The following is a 22,238-nucleotide window of genomic DNA, read 5'->3' as shown; positions in this document are numbered from 1 at the left end:
TTTTTTGGTCAAATGATTTCTCTCAGCCGATAGCACATAATTCTTTCCCTTTCTTTGGAATTGCGTTCTGTTTTGCCATTTATAGACATAGTTAATTTGTCCATATTGACAGATCATTTAGTTTAGTATCAATTTTCAAATAACTGGGGGTTTTTTTTTCTTCCATATCTCACAGAAGTTAGTTGGGCTGCTGTAAATCAATATAAAATAAACCTATTTCTTCTTGGTTAGTTTTATCTTTTTATATCCTCATGAATCATAGAATCATGAGTTGGAAGAGACCGCAGGGCCATCCAGTCCAACTCCCTGCCATGCAGGAACTCTCAGTCAAAGCATCCCTGACAGATGCCATCCAGCCTCTGCTTAAAGACCTCCAAAGAAGGAGACTCCACCACTCTTCGAGGGAGTGTGTTCCACTGTCGAACAGCCCTTATTGTCAGGAAGTTCCTCCTAATGTTGAGGTGGAATCTCTTTTCTTGCAGCTTGCATCCATTGCTCGGGTCCTGTTCTCATGGAGCAGCAGAAAACAAGCTTGCTCCCTCCTCAATATGACATCCCTTCAAATATGATTTTAATAAAATAATTCTGAATCCCAAATTCAATTCAATGAAAATAACTTGAATTTTTTATGAATCATTTCCCAAAACTTTGTTGCTTCTTTGCATTCGACCACATATGATAAAATGGGTGTTGGGTTGCTTACATTTCCACAGTTATTTTCATTATTATTGTAATCTTGGCCAATTTTGAGGGTGACAAGTGCCATCTGTAAAATAATTGTAATAATTTTCTATGAAATGGGCACTTTTGGTGAATTTAAGTTTTTTTCCATACTCTTTCCCAGCTAGTAAGTGGTATTTGCTTTCCTATCCTGCATCTACTTTATCGATTATAGATTCTTCTTTTAATCTATGCCTATTATCTATGTTTTTGTTATCATGTGTTTATCGCCTTGGAGGGGATCCTTTCTAATTCCCTTGTTCAACCATTAAAGTCTGAGGGCATATTTGACCAGTTAGTTCAATAAGAATGGATGTTTGGAAGGCTGGCATTTCAAACTGTCACCAGGAAACATCATTTGTTATATATTTATTTTTAAAATAATGAAGATTGTGGTAAATATTATTGGAAAGATAAAAATAAAAGTTTCTAGATTTGTGAAGTTCAATAATAGGAACCTACAGCAAGAATTTGATTTATTATTTGCAGCTTAATTATTTTCTGAACCGGAGATCTGTTGCAATGAGTTCTCAAGAGTTTAATGAATTTGAATTAGTACAGTACCAAAGGCTTGATTCCCAGTTGTACTGTTATATAAGCTAACTACAAAGAACTACCGGGGATACAGCTGCTTAGAACATAGACACTTAGGTAAAATCACCCTGAGGAATGGGAAAGCCTGGTGCATGGCCCAGCACTGTCAGTATGTGTTATTTTAAATGCTTTAAAATATAACCAGATGGTACTTGACACAAGTTAAACAAGTGTTTCTTAAAACAACTCTTTGGACTTCCTTGGTGGAGTGTACGATCAGAGGTGGTACTTAGTACCCAAAGGGGAACCCCTGAACCCGTTTCATAGGCCATTAAAATTCAGTATTAAGTATTAAAAACAAGTTCCTGTTTTCAGATAGTCATTCTGCTGTATATGGAAACGCAAAATCATAGAGGTTTTTAAAAGTAACAATCAAGCCAAATGATTCCTAGATTTTGGAAAGTTGACACAATCCTTATACAGTTCTGACTCTCATAGGGGATTAATACATGGAGGCTTACCATTTCGATGGTAGCTAAATCTTCCGTAAAGCATGAGGGTGTGATCACTGGTTGCATCCCCCCCCCCGTGATTCTGTTATGCAGAGATTGACTGCGCCACAATATTAATGACAGGATGGCTTCATGACGATTAATCATGGGGGGAAAGCACAACCAGCGATCACACTCTGGCTTTATGGATGATTTAGCAACCTTTCAGAGATGGTAACCTCCATGTGATAACCTCTTGGATAATGAAAAAATCCTTTTTAGATAATGCACAAACCTCTTGTCATTTAAAGACCTTTTCATCTGCCTTGGCTTATCGAAGGTGTCTCTTACATAAGGTCAGGTGGATCAGCTCACCGGAAGAGATCCTTAAGTGCCCTCTTAAACACCTCCAAGGAGGTAATAAGACGGATCCTTCTGGAAAACCATTCCACAATTTTGGAGCAACTGCTGTGAAGGCTCTCTGGGAGATTGATGAGCCGTAGTTGATTGATGTTCTAACACATTCTTCTCAGCTATTCTGAGAGTGCGGAGCGGATTGTGTAGGGAGAGGCGTTCCCGCAAGTAATCAGGCCCAAGCCATGTAGGGCTTTAAATCTAATAACCAACACCTTGTAGTGCCAGAAGCTAATCGGTAGCCAGTGAAGAATTTTAGGACAGGTGTTAAATGGTCAGTTCAGTTTGTTTTCCCTCATCCAGCCCATTACCGACTCAAGGCAGGCATCCAGAGGAGAGATATATCCTTAGTCACTGCAGCAGTCGGAGACTAGGGCCTGTTACGAATGGCAAAAAAAGCTGCTTCGGGTCCTTTGGAAGTATGCTGTTAAAAATGATGTGGTCCTAAGAGTCTGGAGGTCGTGCCAAAGCCACCCCATTCCTAAGCACTGGAAGTGCAGCTTTTTGCAGCTTCCGGATTCCTTAGGATGCATGCATCATTTAAATAGCATACCTCAAAGAGACCCGAAGCAGCTTTATTTTGCCAGTCTATAACAGGCCATAGAGAAATAAATTTGGGTGTCATCAGCGTACGGATAACACTGCGCCCCATATCTCTGGATGATCTCGCCCAGTGGCTTCATGTAAATGTTTAACAGCATGGGGGACAGAATTGTACCCTGAGGGATGCCAGATGTCAGCTCTCTTTTAGACCATATGGCTGCAGGAAGATGAAGATTTGCATCATTTTCTTTTGGAATGTTATTTGTATTTGGATCTGAGAACCCAATACCTTGACCTTCTTGTACAATCGAATCGAACGGCCAAATATATTAAGTTAGATCTGTCCAAAAGAGAAGTTTTTAATCTCAGTTTTATATTGTATATTTTACTACCAATTTAATTGTCCTATTTTAGGTTTAATATGGTATTGGATTGTTTTATGGTTGTATGCAAAAGCTAGTGTAAATAAATAAATTGAATATACTGTAGTTAGCTGAAATGAACAAATAAGGAAAAAGAAAAAGGTTTCAAGTGAGAAGTGAAAGTTCACTGGCCTGAGGCTCACTGTAATTCATTCTGGCTTATTCATATCATGATAAACCAGGGATGAGCATTGTGTAGCTCTGATGAACTGTGTTGAATTTGTTGGACTGCAATTCCCAGCAATCTTGGCCAGCATAGTTAATGGTGGAGAATGCTGGCAGATGCATTTTAACATGCGGAGAGCCATAATGTTCCCATCCTGATCTAAAAGATACTTAAGTATGATGTGGAATCATAAACACAAATATATTTTCCTTTTATTTCATGTGACAAAATTATCTCACATTTATTTTAAATTACTTTTATTTCATGTGATAAAAATAATTTAAAAGGAATTAAATAAAATGCATTGCTACCATAATGTTGCAGCATTTTTTCCCTAACAGCAAAACATGATTTTCTTATTTAGTACAGAAAAATGGGAGTTTTTTGAGGGGAGGACTTAGCTTTTTTCTGGCAGAAAAGTGGTTGGACTCACAATACCATGATAAAATGATGATGGAGACATGTTGAATTGCAAAGAATCATCTTTTTTTGTTTTGCAAATGGATGTTAAATTTCCTGGATTTTGAGAATTGAGAACAAAAAACAGCAAAATGCAGGCCTATGAATAACATCATTTTTTTCTCCTGTATGGTTTTTAACAACTTGCCAGATGAAGAAGCCAGTGAGCTTCGAAAGCTTGCAATGTATAATTGTGCATTTTGGTTGGTCCAATAAAGGTATCATTGTTTGGTGGAATTTTGACTTTTACAGAGTGTCTGCTCAGATAAATTTAGTTTTAAGGATTATACAGTCACCCCTTCTGATTCATGGGGATCCGTTCCGGGCTGCCCCACAAATTGGGGAGATCTCCAGTATTAGAGCTCCATTTATTACCATGGGGGCGTGCTTCCCTGTGCTGTGCTGTGCTGTGCATGCCATTATGTCCCTCCCAGCTTGCTGTCTGTGAAGACCAAGGAACATGAATGGCAAGACCACGAATCAGGAGGGACAACTGTACTGTGCTTGTTTACTGTTCCCACAGTAAAACACCTGAGCTGGAATTGTTGGAAAAAGACATCCATGTTGGTTTCATTATAAACTCCTTGCAAAGCTCAGGGGCTTAAGAGCACAATCACAGTGTTACTCATTTGACAAACAGAGTATGGATGGAAAAATCAATCTTGCCCTAGAGAGGTTGGGTGCTACAGAAATATATCTTATAATAAATTCTGATTTTTTTCATAATTTTGTAGCTTGCATTTCATTTTGAGTTATTAATTTTCTTTAAAGAGCACAGTATTTTTTTTTTTTACTAAAATGGTGTTTTTTGGAAATTTAAAAGGAGACCCAAACTTGCAGCATCTCTATACAGTAGTAAGGAAAAGGCCAAAGAATACAAAAGCATTAATCTCTTATTGAAAATCTTCACCTTACAAATTCAAATAATTGGCAAAGTCTAATGTAGATTGTTAAGAATGATTTATTACCTTGATAGAGGTAAGTGTAGGGGATGTTTATACCTTTTGTGTGTGGCAGAACAGTATAAAATGTACAGCTCAAAACTGTGCCTTCATCAGGGGAACTTTTAATTATAGAATGAAATACTCATCATACATTGGTCATGGCAGCATTACTTTTCAGAGTGAGCTTCATAAATTTCTAAGTGGCAATATGCTCTGTTGGGATTTTAAAAGATTTTTATCCATTTCAAGATCTGGTCTTCTCCCCTACTCCCAGTCTTTTATATGTATGAGACAGATTCAAATGTAACATTTGGTTTTATCAGGAATATATTTTTAAAATGATCCTGTAAGCACACGCTTGCAGGAAAAATGGAAGTGGGTTCACATAAAACATTAAAGATTCTTGTAGTAACCTAAAAGATGATGAAATGTATCCGTTTATCTGATCTTACACTGCAACAGATTCTCAGCAGTGACTATGGGAAGAGTTCCCAAGCTGAACCCTGCAACACCCCAGGGCTCTGCACAAAACTCACAGGGACACTATGGAATATTTTACTCCACCTCCCCTCCTTTGTTTTCACCAGTCGAGCTCTTCTGGGTGGAGGAAGCACAAGTGAAGAAGAGTATGACAGTGACTTGTCCCTTAGCAGCATGATGCTCGTGCTACACAGCAGTGGCCTTCTCCTTCTCCTGGGGAGTGAGATGAGCCAGGAGTGGGCTGGACCCTGCAGCTAAAAGGACTGCCACCAGTGCCATCACCACTATACACACCCTTGGCTAAGTGCTAATTCTATCACTGTTCACCTACTCATGGACTTTGCACTGAGCCTAGGAGGCTTTGGTGATGAAGGCAGGAGCAGTGGAACTAGAAGCAAGCCTGAGACTGCTCTCATCTCACTAATACACCCAGAAGAGGAAGACATCCCTGTTGCACATCCGCAATAACATGTTGCTAAGGGACAGTTCACTGAAGCTCCGACCATCAGGATGGAAGCCACTGCTTATTCCTTCTCCTCTTATGGGTATGAGGCAAGATGCGAGCAACTAGCGACCTGCTCCTAGTGATGTTACCGTCAGCACCACAGCCCTTCTCAGTGCTAGTTCAGTTGTGGTGAACAGCCAAAGGGGTGAGTGAGGCAACAGCAGCAGTCCATTTGTAGCTAGCAGGCTCCTCTCTTGCCTTGCTCCTTAAGAGGAGGTTGAGGAAGAGTAGAAAGCTCCTCCTTCTCCATGGTCACTGCTGTGCAGAAGCAACAACATGCTGCTAAGAACCATGTTACTGGCCTCCCCTTCTGTGTTTCAATCTGACATAGCTAAGCCTTCACCAAGCATGCCAAGCTGCAGCCTCTTACTGTAGCCTCAGGGGGAATTATCCCAGCTAGTGGTGGTGTTGCTGCTCTAGCCCAGCTCTGTATCAGTCCACAGGTGAGCAGTTGGGTGGTCAAGGAACAACAGCTGATGCTTGGGAAGGGCTTAGAGGGGAAGTGGATGAGGAAATGGCAGTGGTGGGAGACTTGGAACTATGACAAAAACAACAATGGCGGTGACTGCTTCGAGAGCAGTCACTACATCCAGGAGAGGAAAGAGGGTGATGGTCCTAGTTTTCATCTGTTGGAAGGCATGTAAGTTGTTAGGACACATTGCTGAGAACTGAGAAAGTTTGTGAACCTCTGACCTGTGGAAATCCATATAACAAAGCCAAATAGTGATTTGGAAGTGGAATTTTTATGAGATGCTGTTCATTCAGTTGTCCAGTAATGGAACTATGTGGGTAGATGGTCATCTTCCAATTTGAAAAACTTTTTCTTGGCAGTGCACTGTCTATTCTATTTCAGAATAGTGATTAGTGAGGACCTCTCTATAGATTTCCATACTGCCATAGGTTTTCTAGTTCTGCCATCTCAACTACAGTTTCATATGGAAAATAACAATCTGTTGGTAAGTGAGAACACGATGATGAGAAAACAAACCAATATTATCTCCAACCCCCAAAGGGGAGAAACACTTCTGTTCATCAACCCATCTTCTTCAGCAGCTTCTGTGAGATCAAAATCAATTCCAGCATCTTGTACAAGAGAAGTGAGACTGACCTGGGAACCCCAACTTGTTTATATGTTCCTTGTAATTGTTTTATAATTTCAAAGGCAGCTACCTCTCCTGGAGAAGGCACTGAATGTCATACTGAATTGTATGACTGTTTATTTTTAGATAGCTAGCAGCACAGTAAGTTAGAAGAGCATATAGGGTGCTGTCTTTTCTAACACTTATTTTCATGTCATTGTTAAAATTACGCATTGTAGTTAAGTGACTCAGTGTTCTCATTTAGCTTTTCTAATATGTGATTATATGGGAGTTGCTGCTTCTTGTACAATGAGTTGGCAGAGAGAAAGTTAAATCTGTCACAGGCGCTTACAATTTCTACATCAGAAAGTTTGGTTCATAAATGGTAATTATTACTGAAGTGCCTAGTTCACACGATGTGGAGAGCATACAGTTGGCACAATTTCCCCAGTTTTATCTTCTTGCTGTGAATGAAGGTTTATCTCCTAGTGTTTACCTAATGTAAAGTGATGAACATTTAGATACAGGGGAGGGTCCTAATGTGTACTTGATAAATAAATGCATTTTAATATATTCTAATTTAATTTCCAAGCACAATACATTACTTTTCTGTAGATCTCATTAATGGCAGGTGAAAGATCCTCTGGTTTTTATATGCTGCTGGAATACAAATCAGATCATCCTTAACCATTGGCCAACTCTCTTGGCTAGATAGCAGTTGGAGTTCATCAGCATCTAGAGGGCTACAAGTTACCTGTTTCTGGTTTATGGGTACTCAAGGCCCAGGACAGACCAGCCCAAAAGGGTGGCCTGCTGGAGGGAAGCCACAGCCGCCAAACCATGTGGCATCCCCCCCCCCCGGAGTAAAGAAGAACCTGGAAAAAATGTGACGTAAGTGATGCACAGTGACATGTGGATGCTGTGCATCTCTTATGTAACGATGGCAGCCCCTGTGTGGATGGCAGGCCACAATTGGGCCGCTACCCACACGTACTAGGGTTTGGGACCGTGTGGTTGGTTCACGGTCCCTAACCTTAGTATCGCCATTGCCGCGTCCCTTTCGGCCCATCAGTCTTGGGCCCAAGTCTGATCAAAACCAGTCTAGATCAAGAAAGTGATCACTACTAAATGATCTTACAGCATGGCTGAGGACAATCCAGTTCTGGAGTCCAGTGGGACTGTAAGAATGATAGTTAACTTCTGAAATTCCTTTTATTCCTCATACCTGACCAAAGAGATAACTTAAACATTAGCTTCTCCAATGTCTTAATTACATTCCTTGAAAGACTGCTGACTGAATTAGCACATGATAGCTATTGTGTGCAAATAAGCCTGTTTAAAGGCTTCAAACTAGATTGTGTACCACATAGTTTGATGGAATTATATATTTATGTTTAATCAAAAGGGAAGACACATACCTACAAAACCTCATTAAGCATTAGTCTGTGGTTTGACTAGTTTACTTCTTGTTTAAATATTTAATAACTGATCCAGATGAGTCTGTGGGTTATTGACATTAACCACAAGATAGTCTGCTAAAATAACAAGTAGCACTTAGCTCTGGAGTCTTTCCTGTTAATGGCATGATTTGCTGGAAACACATGCAGAAAGGATGCACATGTTTAAAATACAGTTTAAAAATGTAAATCAGAGAATGAATTGGAGAGCGGGGGAATCAGAGTACAGGAACTCCTTTTATAGATTAATGTTGTGGAAAGTTGTTTCTTACCACCATTGTTTACATGTTGAAAATTGTCTTTAGGAAATATTTGTGTTCTTATTTATGCTGAAAATAGACAGATAAAACATGCAACTAATTTTAGTTATGATATGAATGGACCTCAGTAGGTTGGCTTGGAATGACTTTACTTTTGTATAATAATGATTGCTTTATATATGTTTTATAGGATTACTTAACAATTCATAAGTATGGCAATGCTGCTAGAAAAGACCTATGGAACACTCTGTCAGAGGTAAACCACTTTAATATACCTTGTAGGCAAGTATGGTTTGTTACTGCTATATTTTTTTCTTAGAAGCAAAACTTACTAGAAGGGAAGCTGCTTTTGATTTGATCTAGTCAACAATAAATCTAGAGCTGGTGATTAGAAATAGATTAAATGTGATGATTATAACTTGATGTAATGCATCAAAAAAAGAGTACAGATAATCCCTTTCTCCCAAATATGGCATAACTACTTCTGCATCTAAATTCTGTGAGTATTATTTTTTCTTTAATGTAAAAGATATAGCTTTGAAATGGGAGGTCTAGAATGGTGGTACCCTACTTCCAACATCTTAATATATTTTATAGGGTTATATCACCTACCAGGCAGTCAATTTGACTATTTGACTACATTATATAGAGAAAATTAATTCCATTATAATCTAATAATTCTCTGTTGCCAGACAAAACTTTTCAGTGCTTCATAGATGGCCATCTATGCTCTAATCCAGCTCTAGTCAGCCACCCCTGGTTACTTAGGGCAGAGACATACATGTATTATAAACGTTACTTGCTATAAAAGAGATGTGTTACATCAGGTAAAAATGGTAAAGAAGTGTCTATACACACTGACTTGGTAACACTGGTAACCCATAAACTTCCACTGTAATGATCAGGGCATGTTTTGGGGATATGTTTTGAGATTCTACTAACCATAGTTTTGAGATCAGGAAAGAAGTACAGAATTGTATACCTCCTTTGGGGGACTTTCCTTTTGTTACTTTTACTGCATTTAATTTTTACATTTTCAAGGAATAGTTAGCGTCAGGGCAGTTAAGGCTAGTCATGGTTACAACTTAAACTAAGGTTTAAATAGTTAGAATAACCTTAAAATTGGTGCTTGACATTATCAGAATTGTACTCCTGTGTTGTTTTCTATATATTTGCACCTAATGATCTTGCAGCTAATATCAGTTAAAAATCTTTACTTTCTATTTCTCCTCTGGTACTGATGATTAAGAAAACACCTTCGCTACAGATACTGTTACAGTTTTTATTGTTTAAAGATAGTATAAGGGAATATTAATCATATCAATTCATTTGGAATTAATTTAGTTATATGTCTTATAATCGTATATCTTTAAATCTGCTCAAAACAAACTTAGACTAGTGTGTCTACATAGAACATATTGTGCAAATTTGTGAATAAATTCTTCTTTTCCTCTGTAAGAGATAGCATTGTTGGTATTTATCAGCATGTTAAATGAGATTTTATATTCTTATTGTTTTTGTTTTGTTTCAAAGGCACTTAAAAAGGTTGGGAAGTTTGTGAATATCCAAGTAGTAATGGATCAGTGGACACTCCAGATGGGTTATCCTGTTATCACCATCATAGGAAATGAAACTGCAGTCAATATTGTAGGGATCTCCCAAGAACATTTCATTTATGACCTTGATGTCAAAACCAAAGATTCTGGGCTTGGAAACAACAGGTACTTACAATTCCTAATATAACTACTACACTTTTCAATTGTCTCAATACTTATAATGCTGGTATGTAATAAGAAATTTGCATAATAATGGTAACATGAAAAATGATAAGTACTGTACTTTATTATTTAGATATTGTTATTAGATAAACCATATTAGAAGACTGACATAGTAATAATAAAATAAATAATAAAAGCTTTATTTTTACCCCACCTCTCTGTCAAAAAGGCAATCGAGGCGGCTTACAGTTAAGTACCTATATCTGCACATTTTCCTTCTTTAAATAGTTCTCTTTTTTATTTTGAAACATACAGGACATTTATAGATGAAGGCAGATATCAATATAAAATGTGTATCTAAATGAAAGCAAATGGCCTTATACTTCAGAATTTCAGAGATAGGTGCTTTCAGTGTATCCCTGTCAGCTTACTCTCAAATTCACCTATGCCAGTGGGTTAGCCTTGTGGAGAGTACAGTTAAACATTGACACTAGGATGGAAAAGGCTTCCTGATTTTTCAGTTTGAGTTTATACTCAGTTTAACAGAGATATGCAAGTGATAAATGAAGTCCATTAAATGTAACAGTTGAAGATTTAATAATAATTAAAAAAGAAAATAAGATGCAGTCTTTTTGAAGATGACTGGATTTCTTGCTGTTTGTAAGCTATACCTGTTTAAAGTAGTTTACTGAAGTTGGAATTGTTGTACATTAGAATCCTGTAGCATTTACAACAACAACAACAACTGTTTTGTATTGATTTGATTCATTATCATTTGTCTGCATCTTCTGTCATGTGTTCTATATTTGGCCACATGATTCTACATTGAGATAGAATCATGTGGTCCTCCAGTTGTTGAACTGTAAGTTCCATGAGCACCAATCAGAATAGCAATGATGAAGAATACTGGGGGTTGCAGTCCAAAAATATCTGGAGAGCTGCATGAATTCCATGTCTGCTCAACAGATTTCTCCATGAATGCTCAGATATGCTCCATCCTGCTCCTCATGATGGGAATATCCAGAATGAGATGCAAGACACAGGACAAATAAGAAACTAATCCTGAAAGTCTCCATACACTGCCGATTTTGCTACAAGTCCTTTTGTAGCTTACCACTGATCAGTTAGAATGGTTGTGATCATTACACAATGTCTCACAGCTTTCCCAACAGCTGGAGTTGGTCATTTTTGAGAAATATGATTTCCAGGTGAAACCTGTTGCTAAGGAGATCTTGCAGATATATAGTAGTTAAGATCAGGCAGGTGTTTTATTCAATTTGTCTCTTTTGGAGATTTTCTAAAACAAATTTAACTAATAATAATAATAATAATAGGATTTATTTATAGCCCGCCCAATCACGTAGAATCGGGGCGGGTTACAACAATAGCAAAAATGCATAACAATTAACAGTTTTAATAAAAATTAGCAATACAAATGTTTATCAAATACAATGTAAAATACATAGAAAGTAACATAACAAATAAATTAAAAATGCAAATTAATTCCTTTACACCACCATCCCAATCTTGAAATAAACAATAATTAGATAACTTACAGTCTTAAAGTAAACATAATCCAAGGTACTAGACATAACAATACGAGATACAGAATCCAAAATGCAATAATATAATAATAATTAAAACACAACATATCAATTTAACTAACTCTTACAACTCTCTCCTGACAGCAAAAACAATGATAATAGATAACAACTAAAAACCATTATCTCTATACTTCCACTAGTATTAACAACAATAAACTTTCCCCTCAGAGTGAAATAAATTAAATTACACTGCTACCTCGGGTTACGAAATTAATTCGTTCCGCCATTCCCTTCGTAACCCGAAAATTTCGCAACCCGAAAAGGCTTTCCGTTAGCGCTGGAAAGCCTATAGCCGCGCTTCGCATTTGAATTTCGTGCCGAAATGAATTTCGTAACCCGAAAAATAGTTCGTAACCCGGAACAGTTTTTTCCAATCCAACTTTTTCGTATCCCGGAAATTTCGTAACGCGATCATTTCGTATCCCGAGGCACCAGTGTCTTAGAATTGTGGGAGGAGAAGGCGAGCGCAGGGTCCCTCTTTCCTCTCTCGGCTGGAGGAATCATGGTCCGGGGTGAGCACCAAGGCTTTAAGTCAACTACTACTTATTGGCAGATTATTATAGAATCGGAAGAGACCACAAGGGCCATCCAGTCCAACCCCCTGCCATGCAGGAACTCTGTTTAACAGAGATATGCAAGCCATAAGAACTCTCGTGTTTTACTTTAAACATGTCATTTATATAAATTCATGGTGACCATCCTAAAATGTGTTCACATTGCATGTATTGGAGGAAGAGATAGGAATTAAAAATAAGAATAAGTTTTCTGTGTTGCTTGTAATGTATAAGTAATATCATGTGCCAGCTTCAGTATTCTGTTTAAGACAGAATGTGTCTACTGTGTTAGATGTCAGTCGCAATGTAATTGATAAATTGTATTAAATATCAGAACGAGTATCAAGAGGACAGGGCCTAAATACCCCAAGGGTACCAGATCCCATCTGATCTTCAAACTGGGACAGCCTTGGTTAGCATTTGGATGGGAGACTGCTAATGAATACCAGCTGTTGTAGGCAACATTTTAGAGGCAGGAACTGGAAAAACCACCTCTGAATATTATTTGCCTATGCAATGTGTGGGGTTGCCATAAGTTGGCAGGTGACTTAGAGGTACACATGCACACACAGAGACATTAAATATCAGAGGTTTAATTCAGAAAATTTCATTCAAGTTTTTAAAGTTTGACTTAACAGCCAAATACCACATGATGTTAATTATGTAAAATAAGTTAATATACATATTTTTAAATATGAATACTTTCAGATGAGGTAATGGAATATCATTTTTGTGGGCTAATAGCAGCCCATTATTGCCGCAGTTCTGCTTGATCCCCTGTCTATTTTTTATGTATGCTAATTACTTTCATAAAATCAATGTTGCATCTGTGTAATTCTTCATATAATTTCCAAGAAAAAATGTGTTGGTGAATAATGTGAATACTGTTGTTGGCTAAACCTTATATAGCTATATGTCAAAGTTCTGAGAATCTGTCTGCCTTCTTCTGAACTGCTTTACAATAAGATTCGGTCTGAAAGTTCATAAGGAAAGAAAGGTTGTAGTCAAAGATCTATTAAAATAGGGAGATGATTTGTTATGTTCTGGAACATATATCAGTGAAATTTAGCCATCTTTTGGCTTCCATTGCTTTAAGATGTTATAGTGTCCAGAAACTACCTTCAGTATTTATTTCTGGTTCATTTTTTTTCTTTTTTTGTTTTAATTTAATGCATATTTCAATTCAAGTCGTGAAAGAGAAGTTCTTTGAACATGGAAAAATACATGGATTATATTGTATGAGTCCGTGTTGGTGCCTCAAACCATCGCATATCATTAACAGATTTTTAAAAATATGAAACAGTGACATACAAAATTTTGATGATTCATTACCCATTTGTCCCATCATATTTTCTATTAATAGAAGCAATATATATATATATATATATATATATATATATAATCTGTAACTCCAAAGGAGCTGTAACACTATGCGCAGTGTTTCTCATGAGTAGCACACCCCATTGTCATGTAAGAGATTAAAAGTCTGTACACAGTGGGGTGGCACTGATGAACTGTCTGCACAAAGCTTTATTTCATATTGCTAATAAGGATTTATTGCCAGTATATTATAATCAAGTTTGTATTGTTCCCCAGAGTAGGCCTTAAAACCTTCTCCCAATATTCATGATATTTAATTTTCCATTCTCTTCTTCCAGTAAGGGATTCAGAACATGCACTCAAAAACCAGGGTTAGGATTAATGGGGGAGCCCATCCCATTAATATTTTAATATCTGTACAAATATTATAATAAAAGAGAACATCTGTGTGTCTGCCTGTCTGTGACAGCCCTAACTCATTGGAATACCATCCTAGATTCTCAAAACATTGCAGGGTGAATTTGGTTGCTGTCTAAGGTTTAATCGGCACTGTAGAAATAATACAGGTGGTTTAAAGACCACCCAAAAAGGGCGGTCTCCCGTCGCCCTCATTTGTTGCACGGAGGAGCCCCAGTATCCAAACTGCGCGACTCCTCCGCGCAACAAAAAGAAGCTGCAAAATGCAACTTCTTCTTGCAGCACCCTTATGATGCCGCAAGGCGCCAATGGCGCACTTGCGGCATCATAATGGCACTGAGACATGCGGGCACTAAGAGTCCGCTACGTCAAAATGGTGGCACCCATGTAGAATGGGCACCACCATTTTATATGTGCTCAGCGTGTACTAGGGTTAGGGGCGTCCGGAAAGGATACCCCTTCCTAACCCTAATACGTGCCGAGCACGTACTTTTTGCCCGTGTGTAACGCGCCACAGTTTGACACCACTTTGACTGCCATGGTTCAACACTATGGAATCCTGGAATTGGTAGTTTTACAAGGTCTTTAGCCTTCTCTGCCAAAGGGTACCGGTGCCTCACAAAACTACAAATCCCAGGATTCCATAGAAGGGACCCATGGACGTTAATACAGTTTCAGACCTTATTACCGTATATACTCTACTATATGTTGACCTCATGTATGAGTCAGAGGCAGGTTTCTGTGTCCATAATTATGGATTTTGATATGACCCATGGATAAGTCGAGGGTGAAACTTAGGGAACTCTAACAAATTATGTAAAGGATGAAGCAAAGGACAACAATGCCAAAGAATGTACAAAATTCCAGCAGGCATAACTGTGCTCACACTAAAGGCCGGGTGAATGAGAGAATAGAGGAGATCAGTGCTTCCAGTACAAATTATAGTCTTGCCTTTCACCAAGGGATGGTTCTTTTTAAAATAAGAGTTAAAGTGCAATACTCACATTGACCCATGGATAAATCGACTCATGATTTTGGATCAATTTTGACCTAAATTTCTAGACTTATACATGAGTATATACAGTAATTCTGCAGCCTAAGTTACAGTAACAGGTTCCAGATCTACATTCCAAATATGGTGTTTGCTAGAAACAAAATGAACAAAAAACGGTTCAGGTCTGACACTCCAGTTGCTGCCAAACTTGAGTCCCCAAGATGAAATTCCAATTTCAGGGGATTTCCTAGATACATAAGAATGTGGTGGTGAGGAGCTGCCACAACTCATTGAGAAATATTTATAAAAGAACCTCTTTGAGACACTTATAAAATTTCTGAGGCAGGAAAAAAAGATATATAAAAAGGCAGGGCTAAAGAAACCCTGAAATTAGTAAAAGGGCAGCAAAATGGGAGAGGGCACTTTGAAATACAGCTGGCCAGATTCCTGAGGTTTCATAACAGGGGGATATGGGAACATAGGAGATCCCTTTTGGGTAGAGTAGATGCAGATTTGGGCAACCCTGGGTATCATACTGGTGGAAAACAGGAGAGGGTTTTTTGAAGCACTGCTCTTGAAATTCTGGAAGTGAGAAAACAAGAGAAGTCTAAGGAATCTGCCAAGATTCCTGAGGTTAAAAGAGAGAGAGAGAGAATTGAAAGAGGGCTTTCTGAGGTACTAGTGCTAGTACCCCAGAAGTAAAAGCATACAAAAAAGAGTGAAAGTAAGAAAACGGGGAGCACCACAGACCCGTTTTGGGGTACTAAGTTTGGACCCAGATAGGAACAGGCATACTTCAGCTATGACTAAATAAGTACGCAAATCCACAGACGTGCAAGCTTTGCCAGCTATTTTCTATTCTGTGCTTTTCTTTTCATTTTGATTGAATCTGTTGTAGTAAATTATAACTGTAATTCCTTGTAAATTCTTTACCTGTAGCTCTTATATAGATGGCATAGCATTATACAAGAGCTAGCTCTTTAATGAGAAGTAATCATACAGTTGGTGGAATAGGGATTGCTGTTCTTCCACCTGGGTAGCATAAACATAATAATATATATTTAACCAAGTGTTATTGCAGGTTTAAAAAAAGTCCTTGAAACAATTCAGTTTTACATTTCCACCATTTAGTTAGATTACACAAATTCTTTCTCCTTGTCCAATGTGGCAGCTGGATTGTTTTAAGGACCAAAAAGGGTCAGTTATACAAACATGCTGTTTTCGTATTATGCTGAATTATAAGGTTGTATGTATCACATTCCTAACCTGCATGAGTGCCTTTCAGTAGCCATAGCAGCCTGTGATAACAAGCACACATATTATTTGTGGCCACACCATTGTATTCACATCTTGGAAAATTATATTTCAAAAACAGCCATTTTTTTTGTCTAGAAAACCAGTTTGCAAAGGGATCTTTGTAGTACCTTTGAGACTAAGGGGCTGTTCAGACTGGCCAGTTGGGCTGGCTTGGGGTTGTAGTCAGGGTGTAGTGTCTTTTTGCGGCTCCTTTTTGCGTCCTGCAAAGGCCAGATTGGTACCGCAGCATGCGGTTTCCATGGTCCTGATCTGGCTGAAACAGAGGTGGCTGCATGCTGCCCCTTTGGGGCTGTCTGCACAGGCTCTAAATGACAGAAAAGATGTAACATGCTTCTGAGGAAGTAGTTTGAAGTCTACAAAAGCTCATCATACCAACATCTTTCTTTCAGTTAGTCTCAAAAGTACTTACAAGATGCCTTTGGTACAAGATATTTTTATTGATGATATCACATAATACTAACCTTTTGGCAGCTTAAACATTTCAAAAATTCATGTGTACCTGTTTTACTCCCTCCCTAAATACATTTTGAAAAACTGAGAAAAGTACAAGTTAAAACTTTCCAAACAGAAGTGGTTGGCCCTGGTAGACTAAGCTAAGATTCATTCCTTTTGAAAAAATGCTTATTGTGTAGGCATAGTAGATTATTTTTGTAATTTTTTTTAGTTTTATAGCCCATTTTTTTGTAGAATGATTCCTTTATCAAAGAGTGAATCTGAGAATTGACTTCTCAATTACAAGGAATGACTCTGAGTCACAGTATCTTGCCTGCCCCTATTTTTTAAATGACATTATTGTTTACAGCATAGATTCTAGAAGCAAAACGTAAAGAGAATATAAAACTATATGAGGATAAAAAGAGAAAATAAGTAGAACAGTGGGAGGTGGAGACAGAAAGAAACAGTTTTTAAATTATTCTAATATAAAGTATGTCCTTGCCCCATTTTACTCCTTTAATGGTTGGTAGTAAAATGTTTATCAGATACCCTTATCTTCCAGAACTGCCAAAAGTGAGTGGGCAACATTATCTACAACATACTGAAGTTCAATATGCCTTCTTTCTAAGTAAGGCAGTGGTTGGCAAAGTGCAGTTCTGGATCCCCATCTGTTCCCACTGCCAACCTCTACAAAGCTCCCCAGATTAGTTTTTTTTATATCTTTCCAAGCTTCTGGAAGGTTCTAGAAAAGTTTATTTACATTTAAATAGTTTTCACACACCCATATCCATTTTGTGGAGCCAGTGGTTTGGTATGGTTTGTTTGCAAAGTCTGGGCAACCTGGTGGAAGGTGCCTGGGCAGAAAATTGGCTCTGCACCTGCCTCAGTTGCGCATCTTTGTACAAAGTCTCCTTCCTCCAACCATCCTGATGGATGTGTGATGCAGCACTGTGCATTTTCAGCTACATTTAAGACCTACTGGATTCTGCAGAGTTAATGTACAGAAGGATTATATTCCTTATTAGGTAACATTTTTCTCCAATCCACTACAACTGGCTGACTACAAAAAGTTAAACTTAACTCAGCCAAATCAAATTCCTCTTCATTTGCTGTATTTACCATTAAGTTTAACAGAACGTTTAATAGGCATCAGTACCATTGTACCCCTGTTGGCTTATTAAGGCTTCTCTTTTAATTTTGAGAAGGTAAAAGTGGCTGTATCATGAGCATCAGACTGTGCCCTGGAATCTGACAACTTTTGAAACTTATATTTTCTTTATAAGATTCCTGTGTGAAAACAGACATTTATTTCTTTCATATTTTTTTTTACTGTAATTCACATTGTTGGTCTGTAGGCTTACTGAAGTTTGTCATGTGATAAAAGATAAATTATTTACCATGGTCATTATCTATATTTCTGATTATGGTCAACTAGGCAGAAGACGGGAGCCATTTTCTCCTCCTCTACCTGCCTGCCAGGCTGAACCAATGCATTTCAGTGCACTTTGAGTGACATGTCACTTCTGACCACCATTTGGGTTGATTTTGACTGCTTTTATACATCTTTTGAGAAGATATGTGGGGGAGGATTTGATAGTTATGGAAACAAAAGGCACATTTTCATATACTTTGAAGGCTTTGGGCCAGTTTTTAAGCAAATAAGAAAAAACTAAAAAATAAGTCCTATTTATATATATAAAAAAACTTTGGGGGTCTTCAGACTTTGAGGGGCTTCCAGTTGGCTTTTGGAGCCACACTTATATGTCCCAAGGGCCTCCTCCAGCTTTTAGGTTGCATTTTGCCCATCTCTGTGTGTTTTTAATAAAGAACTTGATCATGTGTTGATGCATTCAACACACAATTTTTCCTAATTGTTTCCAGAGGTTTTCTTAAGTAGATATTATGATGTTGCTGACCACCCTGCTGTTTCTGCATCAGGATAAAAACATTATAACAGAAAAGCAGTACACACTTTCATACTGAAGTTTGTGTGCATTTAGGCCAGTGGATGCTTAAAAGTGAAAGAGGTCTTGCTTTGAATCACTAAGCTACTAAGGCTAGGATCAGGGGACATGATCCCAAAACTGCATCCACTCAACATTGCAGGAGTCAGAATATTAGATAGAAAAGGGTAGAATTTCTGTTTGTATAATGCATACTGATGAAATTTTAGCTTAAACTTTTGGCTTTCCTTTCTGTTTCTTGTTCAAACAGAAAATATGTTCCCTTGGAAGATAATTATCCATTTAAAACAAACTTGTTTTTGAAAGGATTTTAACCACATAATCATAAATGCTGTTAATTCTTCTGTGGTTAATGGCCTTACGTATTTATACCAACTTGATGAAAAAGAAATGTAGCCATGAGTTTCAGCCAGTAACTGAACTCTAGCTTCACTTCTCTTTTAATCTTCATGATGAAAAATGATAACAAACATGCAAACACAGCCTCAGAGTTTACTTTGCCTCTCTTAATATGACATTTAAATTTAAAACAGACCCAAGATCCCAATTTAGTTTTCTTTCATTACATTTAATATTATTTATAAAGGATGCAGTGATTATTGATTTAAATAAGGAAATGGTATTAATTATAGTCCTCCTTTACTTAAAATTTCATGTCACTGAGTACTGGGTAGCCAAATTCATGGAAGTGCTTATAATTAATAGAGTCCATAGCTATGTGCTCTAATGAGCAGAAGATGTAAAATAAAATAGCTTTACAATAGGAAGGAAGTTGAGGGACAGGAAAAGAAAACAGAGCAGATTTAATGAAAAGCAAATAAATATTTTGAGAAAATAGGGAGGGAATAATAATTTGAAAAGGAAAAGCAATTTCAGTTTAGTAAGAGTGTCAGACTTCTGGGCGACTTGTAGAAACCCATGTACATGCAAAAGCAGTCTGAATAGTATTGAACTAAGCAAATGCTTAAATGGCTCTTTTGCAGACATTAGGTATGCATATACAGGGATACCAGTTGTTATATGTGAGTTGCCTGAATTTGTAGCAACATTAGGGCCATAGAGTTTGTAGTTTAGTGCAGGAGCACTGATCAATTATAGCAGTGATGTCCTAGCACAATTTACCATTTTGCCTTGTTCTATTCTTCTTAAAAAACCATTATTGTAATAAGCTTAAATTACTAGCAAAGGTTAATTAATCTTCAAAAAGTAGGTGAGAGAAACAGGAGCCATTAAGAAAATTGTATTTGTTAATAGGCCCATACAATGAATCTTCGAAACTGCTGATGCTTTCCTGTTTTGTTTGCAATGTTCTATTTTCAAGAATTCAAACTACCATTAAACTAAAAATTCAGATATGGTGAAGTTTTAATCTGTCTTAATGATTTATATTAACTATTGATATGCAATTGGTAGGTATACATGCAAAACGGACAACAACAGCTAAAAACAATTAACCCTACTCTCAGGTAAAATTCATATGACTAGTCTAATTATTGCTTCATGAGAAAGATGTCTAGACTAGTTCTACATTTACTGAACTGTCATTAAGTACTTCAAGAAGCTTTGTAGAGCACAGTGTGTATTCCTTGAATCATGCTTTTATTCAGTCCTGTTTCACAATGATTTCTGTCTCTCTTACATCATTGTCATTTAAGACTTCATTTATACATATCCATATGTGACATCAGGACTCCCCCCCCCAACCTGTGTCATATGTACAGTAATTAGCTATATTAAAACTATTGATAATCTCCTACCAATTGACCTATTTTATCCTTTGGTAGCTCTTTGTAGTCTCTTTAATTTTTACCACCTTCAATAAGTAGGAGCAGAATCTGAAAATATGTTCATTTCACTACATGACTGTTGTGCCACAGTGTAGCTTGAATTCTGCCAGGAAAGTAAGCCTTCCATTAGATCTTGTAGCATGTCAGCTGGCAGATGTTGAATATAGAATTGCATCCTGTATCACATAATAATAAAGCATATCGTACAAAGTAAAATCCAGTGAGAAAGAAAAGTCTCTTACAAATATGTGTGTAGTAGTTATCAGTCAGAAACTTCATTATTATTATTATTATTATTATTATTATTATTATTAAACTTTATTTATGAAGCGCTGTAGATGTATACAGCTCTGTACAAAAAGTCAATAAAATAGAAGAATATATAAAGCTTGCCCATGGCGTACAATCTAAAGAATAATAATAAATAGATAAAACAATAGATAATATTATAAGATAGAACTGAGTAAAAAGGAAGCAAGTTAAAAACATCATATATAAAATATCGAATCAAATATCAAAAACAACCAGATAACCATCACAGATTCCCTTGGAATATTTCCCTAAACAATATGGTCTTTAACTCAGTTTTAAAACTAGTTAGGGAAATGATGAGCCATGCTTGTGGGGGAAGGAGGTTCTAGGAGTGAGGGGCAGCAAGTGAGAAGGGACGAATCCGGGAGGGGCAGTGGAAATCCTAGGCTGGGATAGGAGACCTTGAATACAAGAGCGGAGGGCATGAGTGGGGATATAAGGAGAAAGAAATTCAGCTAAATAAGGAGGGCCAGACCATGCAGGACTTTAAAAGTCAGCAACAGAAGTTTGTACTGAATGCAGAAGGGGAAGGGGTGCCAGTGAAGGGATGACAATAGAGGAGAAACATGGTCAAAATGGTGAGCGAGTGAAATAATATGTGTAGCTGAATGCTGGACAGAAATTAATGGGTGGAGGTGAGAGAGAGAGGAAGCCCTGCCAGAAGAAGGTTACAGTAATCTAGTCGTGAGACCACTAGGGCATGGATCAGTCTTTGCAGCAGAAGCCGAGAGATATGGATGGATTTTGGCAATATTGCAAAGAAAAAATCTACAGGTCTTGGCTGTGGTCTGGATCTAGGGGATACATGACAAAGAGGAGTCAAAAACCAAGACTGTGGGCTTCCTGGACCAGATGAATAGGGATGTTGTCAACAGAAATAGAAAAGGAGTATTGAAGAGTGGGCTTAGGTGGGAAAACAAGAAGCGCTCCGTCTTGGACATGTTGAGCATCAAGCGCTGATGCTGCATCCAGCAAGATAGAGCTGTCAGACAAGATGAAACTTGCTTCAGAACATATTCACCAGCCAGTATAGACAGGGTGTAAGATGGCATCCTGAATATGGACATTATTGCAGATATATTTCTTCCTTTGATATGATTTTAAAAATCTTTTTCAAAAGATAAAATTTACTTTGGTGTAAATTTATAACAGCTGTATGTATTTTATTATCTAACTAGATGCAATTTAAAATCTGTTACATTGCACTTTATCTTAATGTAGCAATAAAAGATGGGCTGTAATCCAGTATAATCAATGAAGTTTAAACTCATAACCATGTTCTGAATTGCCAGTGTAGTAAAAAGCCAGTCATACAGATATGTGATTGTGTCTTTCTCTCTTT

General features: G+C 37.5%; 1 protein-coding gene across 1 annotated transcript in view; it reads left to right on the top strand.

Annotated features, from left to right (window-relative positions):
- The window catches only part of TRHDE (thyrotropin releasing hormone degrading enzyme), a 332,065-nt gene that overhangs the window by 220,101 nt on the left and 89,726 nt on the right, over positions 1 to 22,238 (top strand). Inside the window, exons 8-9 of the mRNA XM_042470783.1 lie at positions 8,665 to 8,730; positions 10,008 to 10,195. Of these exons, the coding sequence (XP_042326717.1) occupies positions 8,665 to 8,730; positions 10,008 to 10,195 (254 nt within the window). The remainder of the gene's footprint in view (positions 1 to 8,664; positions 8,731 to 10,007; positions 10,196 to 22,238) is intronic.

This window comes from Sceloporus undulatus, chromosome 5, assembly GCF_019175285.1.
Source record: "Sceloporus undulatus isolate JIND9_A2432 ecotype Alabama chromosome 5, SceUnd_v1.1, whole genome shotgun sequence".
Taxonomy (NCBI): domain Eukaryota; kingdom Metazoa; phylum Chordata; class Lepidosauria; order Squamata; family Phrynosomatidae; genus Sceloporus; species Sceloporus undulatus.
The sequence above is the reverse complement of the archived record's forward strand: the minus strand, read 5'-3'. Positions and strand labels throughout refer to the sequence as shown.